This window comes from Panthera tigris, chromosome A1, assembly GCF_018350195.1.
Source record: "Panthera tigris isolate Pti1 chromosome A1, P.tigris_Pti1_mat1.1, whole genome shotgun sequence".
In the NCBI taxonomy this organism is placed as follows: domain Eukaryota; kingdom Metazoa; phylum Chordata; class Mammalia; order Carnivora; family Felidae; genus Panthera; species Panthera tigris.
In genome coordinates, this window is record NC_056660.1 from 144,285,526 (window position 1) to 144,300,640 (window position 15,115).

At 33.7% G+C, this 15,115-nt stretch overlaps 1 protein-coding gene across 5 annotated transcripts in view; it reads right to left on the reverse strand.

Annotated features, from left to right (window-relative positions):
* The window catches only part of SSBP2 (single stranded DNA binding protein 2), a 309,669-nt gene that overhangs the window by 57,493 nt on the left and 237,061 nt on the right, over positions 1-15,115 (reverse strand). For all 5 annotated transcript variants that reach the window (XM_007079791.3, XM_007079789.3, XM_007079792.3 and 2 more), the window contains 3 exons: positions 13,248-13,307; positions 1,408-1,474; positions 606-676 (listed from right to left, as the gene is read on the reverse strand). In XM_007079791.3, coding sequence (XP_007079853.1) covers positions 606-676; positions 1,408-1,474; positions 13,248-13,307 — 198 coding nt within the window. The remainder of the gene's footprint in view (positions 1-605; positions 677-1,407; positions 1,475-13,247; positions 13,308-15,115) is intronic.

Genomic DNA, 15,115 nt, shown 5'->3' on the forward strand with positions numbered 1-15,115 from the left:
CAACAGGTAGGACAGATTCAAACTCATATTGTGTACTTCTGAGAAATTTTGATAGAGAAGAAGGCTAACATCTGATATACACTGATAGGATTACGCTTGTTCACTAACACCCATTTTAATGTTTATTTCTAAATAGCTATTATGTTCATATTCTATGAATATGAATATAATAAATTGCCAATGGCATTCTTTAAGAGACTTCTAGAAATATATTTTATGCTGCTTATTCTATTTAATAGCTTAGCTCAATTGCATTTTATTTAACTTATATGCTTATCTTTTATAATAATTATTACAATATTTTTATATTTCCTCAGCATAGTTAACAAAAAGGTAATTAATAGTTATTTTTTATAATAATTACTTTATTGTATTTCTACATATTTTTTCAAATGTACTAAAGGCATATGTGATAGCACTCTTAAAATATGGTTTGTTGTCACATCATTTTGGACATGTCACAGATATTCTGTTCCTCAAGAACCTAATAATTATGTTATATCAAGCCTTTAATGCATATAATAAAAGCCAGCAAATGATATAGTTTGTTTATAGAAGATGAAGGCAAAAAACTCAGCATCTAGCTTTTTGTGTTGATTATTTACCTGTGGTCCTAAGGGCACCATTCCTCTTGGAGGAGTCATTCTCTGCATTGGCCCACCCATATTTGGATGTCCTTTAAAAAAAAAAAAAAAAGGTATGAAGATACTAGCAAAGTAATGAGCATGAGTGCTAAACCAGGAGCCAGTAGCCTCCTCTCTGCTTTACATTAAATCTTACTTAGTAAGGGACTGGGTTATTGACATCATCTCATCTTGGCTTCCATGGCTACTTTTTTGCCTCTTACTGCTGCTTGCCTACACTCCATTCACTGAGATTAAATTCTTCTTCCTAGTCTGTACTGAAATACATCTCTCGTATGATTTGCTGCTTTTACCTTGGAACAGTGTATTAGAGCCATACCTATCTGTGGTACCTAAACATCTCTGTTGGAAGGACCGAATTATTGATTTGTTAAAATAATCAAGCTACTGTTGCTTAGCATTTTCTTTCCTCCTGCTCATCTTTCAGATGGACTAACCTATCTGAAAAAGGCAGAAGATATCATATGTGATGTAATCATTTAAATTTCCATTTGTTAGAAGTTATATAAAAGGTTTTAGAAGTTATTAGTTAAAATATGGATTTTGGATATTTAATTACTATTTCTTTTATTATTACTACCCTCACTATCATGCATAATTGTGAGAGTAAGCTGAAAATACAAGTCATTTGGCCATGTTACCTGCAAAAATGCAACTGGGATAATTATAGAACATATATACAAATAAGACTGTCCTTAAAAAAAAAAGGATTTCCTTTGAGATTCTGCATGTCAATTTCACTTTTTTACTTTAAAGTAATCACCTTGTTGTCGAGTTGGGTCCATTCCACTTGGAAGTAATGGCTGACTTCCTGGGACACCACCAAGTGCCTAGCATATTTTGTAAAAGAAAACAAAAAGAAATGTTGTAAATAATTATAAAATACACGCTTTAACAATTCTTTTTCAAAATTCCTATAATTATAGAATCCATTTGAATATTTTGCAAGATTTCTTATATTTCACATTAATTTATAAATTTTATAGCTCTATATCCCTATATAAGTTCTTAGTTCTAAAAAGATTCTACCTTGCCCAATTTTGTGGTAAATAAAGTAAGTACTTCTTGGGAACAAATATCTAGGCAAAAATTGCCCTATTTCTTCCTGAGAAGTATTATGCCTTTCCCCAAAATTAATTTACTAAGGGTATGAAAATAACTGATTTCGCTTCTTGAATGTAATCTCTCTACATTCTACAGATTATTTTACTTATTTGAAATTATAATAGCAGCAGGACTAAAATACCAAGGGGCCAATGAATTTTTGGGGGGGTAAATTTTCCCTAAGAAGCTATTTAGAAAAATAATACTCTATAGTTAAGTTCAAATAATTTGGCCGAATGGAAAAAAGAGAACTAGAACTGAAAAAGGTGGAGAGATTAACAGACAGGGTTTATTTTATGAAAGGTGTGCTACTGGATATATACTGAATCAAAAGTTTCTAACAGTTGTCTGAGCAGCACTTAGAGCTGGGCCAAACTGTACATGATTCAAATTTTCTGATCCTATGAAGTATACGTGTATTCATTCATATGTACACGTAAGCCTGATAATTGGCAAGAATTTCTATAAAGTCCACTAATTTAACCTAGAGCAGAATAAATCTTGTCTAATTAGTTAAAATTTTCAAAAGAAATTCAACATCAAAAAAAATAAATATCTGATCAGAACTGTTTTCTTAATTGTTATCACTTGGGATACAGTAGAGAGCTGCCATTTCTTAAGCCATTTTTGAAATTCTTTCAATTTTATTTTCTTACAAGCGTACCGAATATATATGCTACCATATACCCTGTTCTCTGCTTACCTTACTAGCCTAATTTCTTGCCACTACCACACTTGCTAACTTCCAGCCATAGAAAACTTCCTTCAGTTTTTTTCAATTCATGCATTTAATCAATAATACCTAAATGCCAACCATTAAAAACAAAACAAAAGTAAACTAAAACGAAACAATCTCTCTTCTCAAGAAGCTCAATAAAGGGTGACCCTTGCTGACATATTTCAGATCTCAGTTTAGGGATCACTTCCTAACAAAATTCTTCCATTTAACCCCATTATGGTATAAGTTCTCCATTTGCTTTAAGATAACATATATGTATTTTTTTAATTTTCAAATTTACAGAAACAGTACAAAGGATTCCCATATATTCTGACACCAACTGCCCAACTGTTAACATTTCCCCACATCTGCCCCATCACCCTTTCTCTTTCTCTCTATACACTTGTTATCCTCACTCTTTTTCAGAACTGTGTTGAGAGTAAGCTACAGACATTATGCCTCATCACCTCTCTAAGTACTGCTGAGTATAGTTCTCTAAACAAGGATATTTCTGTACATAACCATAACACAACTTTCCAAGACAGGAAATCCACATTGATATAACACTACCATCCAAGCCACAGATCTCAATCAAATTTTGCCATTTGTCTCAGCAATGTTCCTTTTTACTTTCTGTGGCCAGGATCTCATGGACCACATGTTGCATTTAACTGTCATATTTCTTCACCCTCTCCCAGGCAAGAATTATTCCTTAGTCTCTGTCATGTTAACAGTTCTAGAGAATGGATCTTAAATTCTATGGGATGATCTTCTGATGCCTCTTCATGCTCCAGACTTTGGTCCTATTTTCTTAAAAGGAATACTGCAACAATGATGCTGTGCTCTTCTCAGTGAAACTCATCAGAGGCACATCATGCTTACTCATCCCATTACTGGGATGTTAACCTTTCTCATCTAATCTTGTCAGTGTCTCCCAGGTTTGTACACCATAAGGTCATTACTTTTACTCTTTGTAATTGATTAATTTTAGTGTTAGAGCTATTCCAAGATTGTCAGCATCCCATTCATCATCAATAGTTTATCAACCCACCAGCATCCACTGACAACTCCTAAGTACTAGGATAGTTGCCAATTGGAGATATTCCATGTCTATCATTCTTTCTATGCTGTTTAATTGGCATATACTGTAAGGAACAGCTCTTTCTTTTCTTTCTCTTTCTTTCTTTCTTTCTTTCTTTCTTTTTCTTTTTCTTCCTATTTTACTCAATGGTTGTAATATATTACTATCATCACTTATTTTAATATTCAAGATTTGCCCAGTGTTCAAATATTCAAGATGGCTCTGGTGATCTTTTGACACAACCTCATCATATTTTGAGCATTTTCTTCCTGGCACAAGATGGTTCAAGTTCATCTCATATTTTTTCTAGCATAGCTCTGAAATCAGACCTTACTTCAAAGGGCCCAGGGCCCTGATTCTTTCTAGTGGAGGACAACATGTAGACATCAAGATCTGAGATCTCAGAGTGCTCGTTGTAACTTTGGTACATTGCCTTTTGGCTCTGCCAATAGATGCTGCACTCAAAAATCTATGTGTGTATGTACACACATTTATATGCACACATATATACATCTCTAACTCCATATCTGTGTGTATGTGGTACACACATACCATAAATTCATATTCTCCAACACCAAGTCAACAGCTCCAATTCCAATGTAAAACCTCAGGATTATATTTAATCTTCTTCATTTTTATGTTCAAATGTTTTCTCTAACAGTGGGAAACCAGGCTTTCATTGTCTTCAATATCTTTTTTTTTTTTTTTTTTTTTTTTTTGCTCAAAGTATTTATTTGCTCAGTATAACAGATCTCCCAACTATAACAACCATTTCTTTTTTTGTCACCTCTGGGCCACTCCTTCCTTCCTCCCTGAATGTCTTAGCATACGGGGGAGGTAAGGGCTTGTTATATGCGTAAAAAAAATTTTTTTTAATGTTTATTTATTTTTGAGAGAGTGAGAGACAGGGACAGAGACAGGGAGAGAGAGAATTCCAAGTAGGCTCCGCTCTGGCAGCTCAAAGCCTGATGTGGGTTTCGAACCCACAAACCATGAGATCATGACCTGAGCTGAAATCAAGAATTGGACATTTAACTGACTGAGCCACCCAGGCGCCCCTTATGTGCCTTTATAGGATTTTATACTTTACTTTCATAGAACTTAAATACAACCATGGCTCATTTTTCTTTCTGTATCTCCAAAAGACTGTAAACTCTGAGGAAGTGTAGAACCTATCTGTGCCTTCTGGTTCAGAGAAGTATTTACTGAAGGACTAAAAGAAATAAAGTTTAGATTGGGCAATTTTAGGAATCATCAGTGATAAAATCCTAAGAATGAAACTGATTTCAAAGAGAAGAAAAAAGATCAACAATATAATTCTTTAAAAATACTAAGGAGAGGGAGGCCTGGATGGCTCAATTGGTTAAGCATCCCACTTCAACTCAGGTCATGATCTCATGGCTGATAAGTTCAAGCCCCGCATTGGGCTCTGTGCTGACAGCTCAGGGCCTGGAACCTGCTTCAGATTCTGTGTCTCCCTCTCTCTCTGCCCCTCCCCCATTCACACTTTGTCTCTCTGTCTCTCCCTCTCAAAAATAAACATTTAAAAAATTAAAAAAAAATACCAAGGAGAGGTAGGAAAGAAAACTGAAACTGAATAGGTATGAAATTAGAAAGTGGACTAAGACCAAAATTCCAGAATGCACAAGGTAAGTTTTAAAAAGGCAGAAGTAGTCAACACTGTCAAAAGTTATGTAAAAAATGAATTTGGAACACTGAAAATATGTGACTAATTAGCATTATCTTCAATTGTGAGTCTGGAATTCTTGCTTTTTTTTAGGTCCCCAAATGGTTATACTCTGGACTTTGATTTCTGAATTTCTAAATCTCATTAAAGGCATCATGTTTTAGCTCTGGAAACCATTTTCTTCAAAATTTTACTTTTTGTTGTTTATCTTAGAATATCAGAATAGTTGACAAGTCTTTTAGTTTCTATTCATCACTTAAAAATACAGATAATTTCGATCAATATCAAGTTGTCTTTCAAAATGAGTGTCCTTTTCCTAAATTTAACTCTTTAGTCATCAGTGTTTGTCTTTTGTTAAGTCAGATTTCTAACTTTTAAAAGATTTTTATCAGTCCTGGGATTACCAGATGATGGTTTTGGGTATAAACAAGACCATAATTGTTACATTTCTTAAAACTTTAATATCAGGAAAAATAAATTTATACATTTTGGGGTTGATATTATTTTCATATTTTCTACCATGCTAATTACATTCTATTAGGACTTGTTTAACTAGTCACAAATTTTGGCACACAGTCTTTGTTCTATAAAAGATCTTCACTCTGATAGAGAAAATAACACTAATGATAAGGATGCTTAATAATAACAAACAGTATCAATAATAATATACACTTGTGGTTCTTTATATTTATTATTTAACTCAATGCTTACAACATCTCATGAAGTTATTATTATTAATCCTTCCTGATGAGAAGAAACAGATTTAATACAGGAGTCTTCCCTTATCTATGGTTTCACTTTCTGTAGTTTTAGTTACCATGGTCTACCTTGGTCCTGAAACAGAAGAGCAGCCTAAAAGCTATGCCACAGTGACCACGTCATTCACCTCACATCATCTCATCATGTAGGCATGTGATCATCTCATATCATCATAAAAAAAGTGAGTACAGTACAATAAGATATTTTGAGAGAGTGTACCACATGCATAAAACTTTTACCATTTTTATACTGCTACATTTTATTATTGTTGTTGTTATACAACTCTACTTAATTTATAAATTAAACTTTATCATAGGTATGTTTGCATAGGAAGAAATCATAGTATATAAACAATTAGGTACTATCCGTGGTTCTCATGCATCTACTGGGGATCTTGGAAGATATCCTTTATAGAAAAGGGAGCACCACTATGCGTAAATAATTTGTTAATTTGTTGATGGTTATACTACTGTTAAGTAGCAGAGCCAAGGCTTCAAATCAGGTCAACATACTCCAAAAGTTCTAAATATAGGCCTTAACTCCTAGGATTTAAAATAAATGAAATAATACGAAATTTCACTTAAATAGAAACAATTAAATGGAAGAATTTCTTGCTTCATAAAAAAATTAGTTTACAAAGGATTCATTACATGATTCCAGTGGTAAACCCCACAAGGAACTTAAGATTCTGGTACCTTTTTCCTTGAATATCATTACATATACTGTCTACTCATAGAGACTAGATGCTCACTGATGATTTTAAAAACGGTGAATTTATCAAGGCTTTTATGATATAATTTACTTAATAATTTTGAACTACAACATTTTTAATAGGCCCCCTCAATTATATGAAATGAAGTAAAATCATATAATTAAGAAAGTTTAAAAGTAAAAAGGATTTTAAAAATACTTGAGTCTATTCTCATTTTACTGCTAAGAAAATTAAGACCCATAAAGGTTAAATGACTCGCTCGAAGTCATGCGTTTCTAGGCATTGGTGGCATTTGGACCTAAGATGATTGACACAACTGAGGTCCTTTCAACAACACCACGGTCATTTTTTTTTTCCTGGAAAAAGGCACTATCAGTAGAAAAGATATCAAAATACAGAAATGTTACATTCAGTATAGAAAGATATTCGTCTTCAAAGCACAATTCATGGGGCACCTGGGTGCCTCAGTTGGTTAAGCATCTGGCTTCGGCTCAGGTCATGATCTCATGGTTTGTGGCTTTGAGCCCCATCTCACGCTCCACCCTGGCAGTGCAGAGCCTAAGGATTCTGTCTCTCTCTCCCTGGCCCTCCCCTGCTCACTCTGTCTCTCAAAATAAATAAATAAATGAGAAAAAATAGAGTGCATGAAAGTAGGAGAGGGGGGCACAGAGAGAGACAGAGAGAATCTCAAGAGACATAGAGAATCTCCATGCTCAGTGTGGGGCTTGATCCTACAACTTGAGCCAAAATCAGTTGGAGATATGTAGGTGCCCTCTTTTTTCTATGTATTAACCACTGCAAATACACTATCCAATATACAGCCCTTTGCCACATGCAGCCAGTTAAATTAAAATTAATAAAGTTTCAAAAAGTTCCATTGGGCAGCACTGCATTAGGATGCCAACTCCACAATAAGAGGGATTCTCATTAGTTTGTTGATGTTTGCCCACAAGTCAAATGGTGTCTGGCACATACTAAACCTAAAGGAATATCTGTTGAATGACTGAATCTTTTTTAATGTTTATTTCTTTTGAGAGAGAGAGAGAACAGGGGAGGGGCAGAGAGAGAGGGAGAGAGAGAGAAACCCCAGCAGGCTGCAAGCTGTCAGTGCAAAGCCTGACGCCAGGCTCGATCTCACCAATCCTGAGATTGTGACCTGAGCCAAAATCAAGTCAGGCACTTAGGGGCTCCTGGGCAGCTCAGTCAGTTGGGTGTCCAACTTTGGCTCATGTCATGATCTCATGGTTCGTGAGTTCGAGCCCCATGTCGGGCTCTGTGCTGACAGCTCAGAGCCTGGAGCCTGCTTCAGATTCTGTGTCTCCCTCTCTCTGCCCCTCCCCTGTTCATGCTCTCTCTCTCACCAAACAAATAAACATTAAAAAAAATTAAAAAAAAAAAAAGTCGGGTGCTTAAATGACTGAGCCACCCAGGTGCCCCTGAATATTTCTGAGAGATGTCATATAGTCCAAAGAAGTTTCCAATCAAATACATGGCAATGCACTTTTTGTATTGGTTTATGTCTAAAAAGGGAGTATCTGTGATAAAAATGTTATAAGATAATAAGATGTTTTGGCAAAAGAAGTAATTATTATACCAAAAAGCTCTATATACCTGTAACATAAATTGAGTAAGACTGCACAGCATTTGCTATGTAAAGTTTTCTTGGTTTGGGAAGGAGAATGAAGTTTATTTTGTTCCAGACATTTTAAATTTGTTAATTTCCTGTGTCTTACAAAGATAGGAATTGGAAAGGGTATATATCTCAGGATACACTCATAATTCTAAGTTATAAGGAAAATAGGTTTTTAAATGTGTTTCAATGGATTTCAAATAATAATTTAAATACATTAATAGTGTAATTATCACAGCAACAAAGAAATAAGATCTCAATGACAGAAAGGAATATTTTGAACTGGCCAAAAAAAGTATACTTTATTAATCACTGATTTATATTATACAGGTGCAACATTTAATTTTTATAGCTAAAGATTTACTATGGCCATCCTTACAATTGCAGCTAGAAGACTACTATTATTTACTCAAGGTAGAACATACTTTGCCTTATGCAGCTGAGGTCTTTCTTATGTTCTTACACTAATATCATTAAACAAAAGTAGGATTTTGTATATGGAAGATTTTACCAAGACAAAACTATTGGAAAAAGCCATGCTAAATGGCATTTATCCTGAAAATAGAACATAAAGTGCATTTTAAAATATAGATACCTTGTTATACAGGAAACGTAAAATTTATTTTCAGTATCTGAGAAAACATCCCAACAATTTTTTTCTGTTCAAATGCCTGTTGATAGTTTCTCTATGAAAAGTGGTGAAGAAAAGTCTTTTTTTTATAGATTTGCCTATCCTTAGCATATATTATGTTTTTCTTTTCATCATGTAAGAACTATATATTCAATATTAATGGAGAATAATCTTATGTATTGAATAACTAAAAGAATAAAACATCTATACTTTTATCTATGTACAAAATTAACTAGTAATATCTTCTAATCACAAATGAAATACTTTTTCAATGCAAACTTTAAAAATGAAGAAATAGGGGCACCTGGGTGGCTCAGTCAGTTAAGCATCTGACTTCAGCTCAGGTCATGATCTTGCAGTCTGTGAGTTCAACTCCCATGTTGGGCTCTGTGTGGACAGCTCAGAGCCTGGAGCCTGCTTTAGTTTCTGTCTGTCTCCCTTTGCCCCTTCCCCGCTCACTCTCTGTCTGTCTGTCTCTCTCTCTCTCAAAAAGAAATAAATATTAAAAAAATTTGTTTAAATAAAAATATGCAGAAATAAAGAAAGCACTCATAATTCTACTATCCAGAAATAAAGGACATATCTTGATAATCTTTGACAAATGTGTGTGTGTGTGTGTGTGTGTGTGTGTGTGTGTGTGTCTGTGTGTGATGAGTGGGGGAAACTGAGTTTGTATAGTGATAAAGAAAAGGTGATATACTACATGACCTTTATGCCTTCTTTACAGTTGGTAATAGATCATTAACATTTTATCATATCAATAAATGTAATTCTATAATATGCTTTTTAATAGCTGCATATTATTTTACCATTTGGATATACCATAATTTAACTATTCATCTGCTAATGGAGAAATATCTTTGAGACTTTCAGTAGAATAAATAGTCAGATGCACTGTGTTTTTAGAATACCAAATCAGCTTTGGAATATAAAATGGTCAACAGCATTAACTATGTCACATACCTGTTTACAGAGTTTCAGGAATGGTCAAAAATAGAGTATAAACTCAAAATTCTATAGGATCAATAAATCAATAGTTTATGCTCGGTATCACTCATAAACAGTCTCTGTATTCTGGCTGCCTTGGTTTCCTCAGCACAGTGTTCAATAAACATTGTGAATTTTTCTGGTTAAATGTTTTACCTAAGAGAAGGATAAAGACTTGTTCTGTTCCAGGTTACAGATGCTTCAACACCAATGATCTCTTCTGATGGTTGAACCAATTCCAATGTAAAACTGTATAGTCAAATATACTTTTGGACTTAATTTCTATGTTTCATATGTTTTAATATGTATTTATTCTTTACAACATTGAATGTGCTTATCATTTTACTTTTCTACCATCATTTTATTATTATTATTTAAAAATTTTTTCTTAAAGTTTATTTGTTTGAGAGAGCCAGAGAGTGAGCAGGGGAGAGGCAGCTAGAGAGGAAAAGAGACAGAACACCAAGCAGGGTCCATACTGCCAGCGCAGAGTCTAATGAGGGGCTCGAACTCATGAACCGCAAGATCATGACATGAGCCAAAACCAAGAGTTAGACACTTAACCAACTGAGCCACCAGGTGCCCCACTTTTCTTCCATCATTTTAGAGACCATTACCCCTTCTTGTATTTTTTTTTCTTTTGGCAGAGTGATGTTATAACAAGTTCCAAATACCCTGTGCTATAAATATATATACAGTATAAACCGTTGTGAAGTTACTTGAGAACCATTAAAACCATCTTAGGAGAATTCAAGTGAAAATCTACAGTCTAGAGGCACCTGGCTGGCTCATTTGGTGGGGTGTGTGACTCTTGATCTTGGGCTTGTGGGTTTGAGGCCCGTGTTAGGTGTAGAGATTGCTTAAAAATAAAATCTTAAAAAAAATCTACAGTCTAATCATTAGAAGTTATAAATTCTGAAGAATCTGTTTATTAAAGGAATATCTTTTACATATTCAAAATGACTAGCCAACACCATTGAAGAGTATTTCACTTTTTATTTTCTTAGATATAATCTATCAATAAAACAAATTTTAATTAGTTTATGATCATTTTAAATGAAGATGAAATAAAAAACATATTTGTGTTGTTTTTATATGCAACATTCCAATTAATCACCAAATATGGTTTTTCTGATTCTACGTTAATGACTATGTAAAGAAATTGAAGAAACATTCTGTTGCTTGGAAAGGTCATGCTCCTAACTAGGTTCAACATTTTGTAAAACATTATGTTTACACTATTAACACAACTAATTTGCTCAGAAAATTCTTTTTAAAATAGTATAAATGTAAAATTATAAATTTGAAAGATAGATGTTTGAATTAATAAAGTTTATATAAATGTGGGGGGGGGGATGAGTAGACAAAAAAGAGCCACTCAGATATGAGTACAATTATTTTAAAAAACACTTAGGTAAAGACTTTAAGATTCTTGAGGAAAAAGAGCCTGTATGATAATTCTTTATTATCTTTAAATTTTTAAAACATTTTAATAAATCCAAAAGCATTCTATACTTGTTCTTAAAAACAAATTCAGTCTAGGTTTACAATTCCACAACTTATTCCTCTTTCACAAAGTATGTTTTTCATTATATAAGTCTCTGTACATATGGAACCTAGCATTGTATGTTAGACATGGCAGGCATTTCAACAATGTCAAATGGATGCGAAAGCAATAATCCCTTAAGAATTTCATCATTGATACAGAATATATGAAGTCAAAATTTCTGATAACATACTTGGTACAAGAAATTCACGTTTCCCTAATTCACATTTTCAGGAACCTCTTAGATCTATATAACATACAAAGCTATGGATGGGATGTCTGAAACATTATGAAGACCCCAATGAAAGATACAACTTTCCATCCTTTAGAAGGAAATTTAAAAGATTCGGGCACCTATATAAGGGGATTTGACTGTCAATATACATAGGTTCACCCACAGAGAAAATAAAATCTCCATATGTTAGAACACTTGGCATCTGTGCACTTCCTTTTCCTATTTCATGCCGTGTTTCCCTGGCCCTATGTACTGAATGCAGATTCAGTCTGAAGGAAAAAACTCCTCCAGCTGCTAATGTGAGGCCTCCCAGCACTATAACCATGAGATCATCCAGCACCACTGCCTGCTTCAAGTTCTCCCTCGGGGGTGGATGTGGGTGCTGGCACTCCTTGCTGTGCACTAAAAGCAGAAAAAAAACAGCAAACTAGGACACTTCAAGGACACAGCATAATTTCAGTAAGAGTTAGTAGAGGAGAAGCAGAAATTTGTTGCTATGAAATATGTTAGTAAGCACAACTTTGTTGTATTTTTGGTCAGAAAGGAAGTGGAGACAGAAAGAGAGTAAGAATGAAAAAGAATTTTCTGGAATAACAGGGTTTACTTTAGATTGCGGAAAATGCTGAGGTATACAATAACAGAATTAAAGAAAGTAACAAAACAATTATCTTGACATAACTATTCCATAAAATTAGGCATTTAATTTCTTCTTGTGTTATGTAAATGCACATGTTCTGTATCCTGAAACTAAACTATAAACTCCTTTCAAGTAAAAACTGTGCATTATTCTCTTTAGCAAATAAGTATTTACGGTATTGATAAAAGAACTATGTAAGGATAAAAGCTTATGAAATCGCAGAGCTCTAGTAGGTAAAAAAAGCTGGAAGATCTATTGCTAACAATTTATTTATTAATAGATCTAACCCTTCCAGAAAGCAGATATTTATATACCTGAGATCACTATATTTGGGCAAAACTGATGTATTGCAACCATGATGTTGAGAGCATATTATACAAAAATAAACCAAAGTATGTTCATTCTATAGAAAATTTTATTACCATCTTTAAATAAAGGTATTTAGCATTTACCAAAATTACATACACACAAACACACACACATACATATACAATTAAGTTCAGGGTATAGAGTAGACTCCAAGGTTCAACAAACTTCTTTTCTGTAAAGATCCAGATAGTAAATATCTGACCACTTAAAAATCTGTTACTGCAGTATAAAGGAAGTCACAGACAATACATGAATGAAAGAGCATGGCTATTTTTCAATAAAACTTTATTTACAAAAACAGTCAACATATGGACAGTAGTTTGCCAATTTTTGAAATAGATTATATGTTACTAGAAGTAGCATTAAATGGGATAGAGAAAGAATAATTTAATGTTTTTATAGGTAAGAAATATTCACGAAATTTTCAAGATCTTTATTGAATCTTAAAAACAATAACAATAACAACAACAACAAAACTCAGAAACTTAAGTAGCACACGAATCTTACCTGGTTAGGTATCCTCAATGGGGGCCTTGGACCTCCAGGGTACCGAGGTGACATAAAAGGCTATTGAAGTAAAACAAATAAATAAATAAAACAAAACATAAATGACACAATGTAAAATAGAGATCTGAAAATAAACTGTTTTAAAGAATTTGAGAATTATACAAAACATAAGTCAACTTATTTCCCTATGTGGCTGCTTTCAGTAGAATAAACTCTTTTAAGAAAAATTACTGTCCTGTTTTTTTATTTTGTAGAATATCTAGAACATTTCCCAAAGAAAATATAAAAACATCAAAGATGAGGGACGCCTGGGTGGCTCAGTCGGTTGAGCTTCCGACTTCAGCTCAGGTCATGATCTCACGGTCTGTGAGTTCGAGCCCCGCGTCGGGCTCTGTGCTTACAGCTCAGAGCCTGGAGCCTGCTTCAGATTCTGTGTCTCCCTCTCTCTCTGACCCTCCCCCATTCATGCTCTGTCTCTCTCTGTCTCAAAAATAAATAAACTTAAAAAAAAAACAAAAACAAAAACAAAAAAAACATCAAAGATGAGTAAAGCTGGGGCTCCTGGGCGGCTTGGTCAGTTAGGTGTCCTACTCTTGATTTCGGCTCAGGTCATGACCTCATGATTTATGAGTTCGAGCCCCTATGAGGCCCTCTCTGCTTTCAGCGCAAAGTCTGATTCCAAGCCTCTGTCTCCCTCTCTCTCTGCCTCTGCTCCACTAACGCTCTCCCTTTCTCTCAGAAATAAACATTAAAAAAAGATGACTAAAGCAAAAAAATTTTTTTAATGTGAATTTTATTAAGATAATGACATTTAATTGGCAAAAAAAGATTAGGAGATTTAGGCAACTGAATCTTAGCAAAGACTTCAGGAACAGGCTTATTGGCTATATCATTATGTAAATTGGGTTCTGAACATATAGTTTGGACTGAATTATCCAGTTTGGTTATCAATTTCCTTTAATAATTTTAAAGTTGCCAAATTTTTTACCGTTTTTTTTTTTTTTTGGTGGCTTTTTAAAATGGTAAAGAAATTTCTTTTTCATATGTCCTTTGTGGTTAAAAAGAGCTTTGCCTCTCCTTTCTCAAGTGTTTGTTATAATTCAAAATAGATTATAAATTTTAAAGTTGAAATAATTTATTTGCATATTTTAAGCTTAGCAGATTATGAGCTGTGTATTTAAAAGAAAGAAAAAAATGGTCTTATATTAAAACTCAAGGCAGTTTATCTTGTTAGATAAATCAGATTCTGCTAAGATATGTTGACTCCATCCAGTTCAAAAAATGTCTGAAAAATATCCTAAAAATATCATTCCAAAAATGAGTGGATGAATATTTTTGATCACTCAGATATGGGCACCAAATTTTTCAAAGTTTATGTGTATCAAATTTTTCAGTGTATTCCTAAAATTATTCAAAATTTCATTTCTATAGAAAAATTCTATAATTTTGTCTACTTACATCACACTATATAATTTATTTAAATTCAAGATTATTACTTCATGTAACATAAGTAAATTATCCACTCTAAATGGTTGCATATCATGAAGTAATATATTAAGAATGAAGTAATATAAATTAAGGATCAATTTAACAAAAGCTTGGGCAAGCCAAATCTTTAGTATTTTACATAATTAAATTCCACATTTATAATGTATTTTCTATAAACATTTTAGAAACTGAACCTGCAGTTCTTGGCTACATTTTAAAAGCAGGGTTATTTTAAGACCTACCCTATGACCCAGCAATAGCACTGCTAGGAATTTACCCAAGGGATACAGGAGTACTGATGCATAGGGGCATTTGTACCCCAATGTTTATAGCAGCACTCTCAACAATAGCCAAATTATGGAAAGAGCCTAAATGTCCAT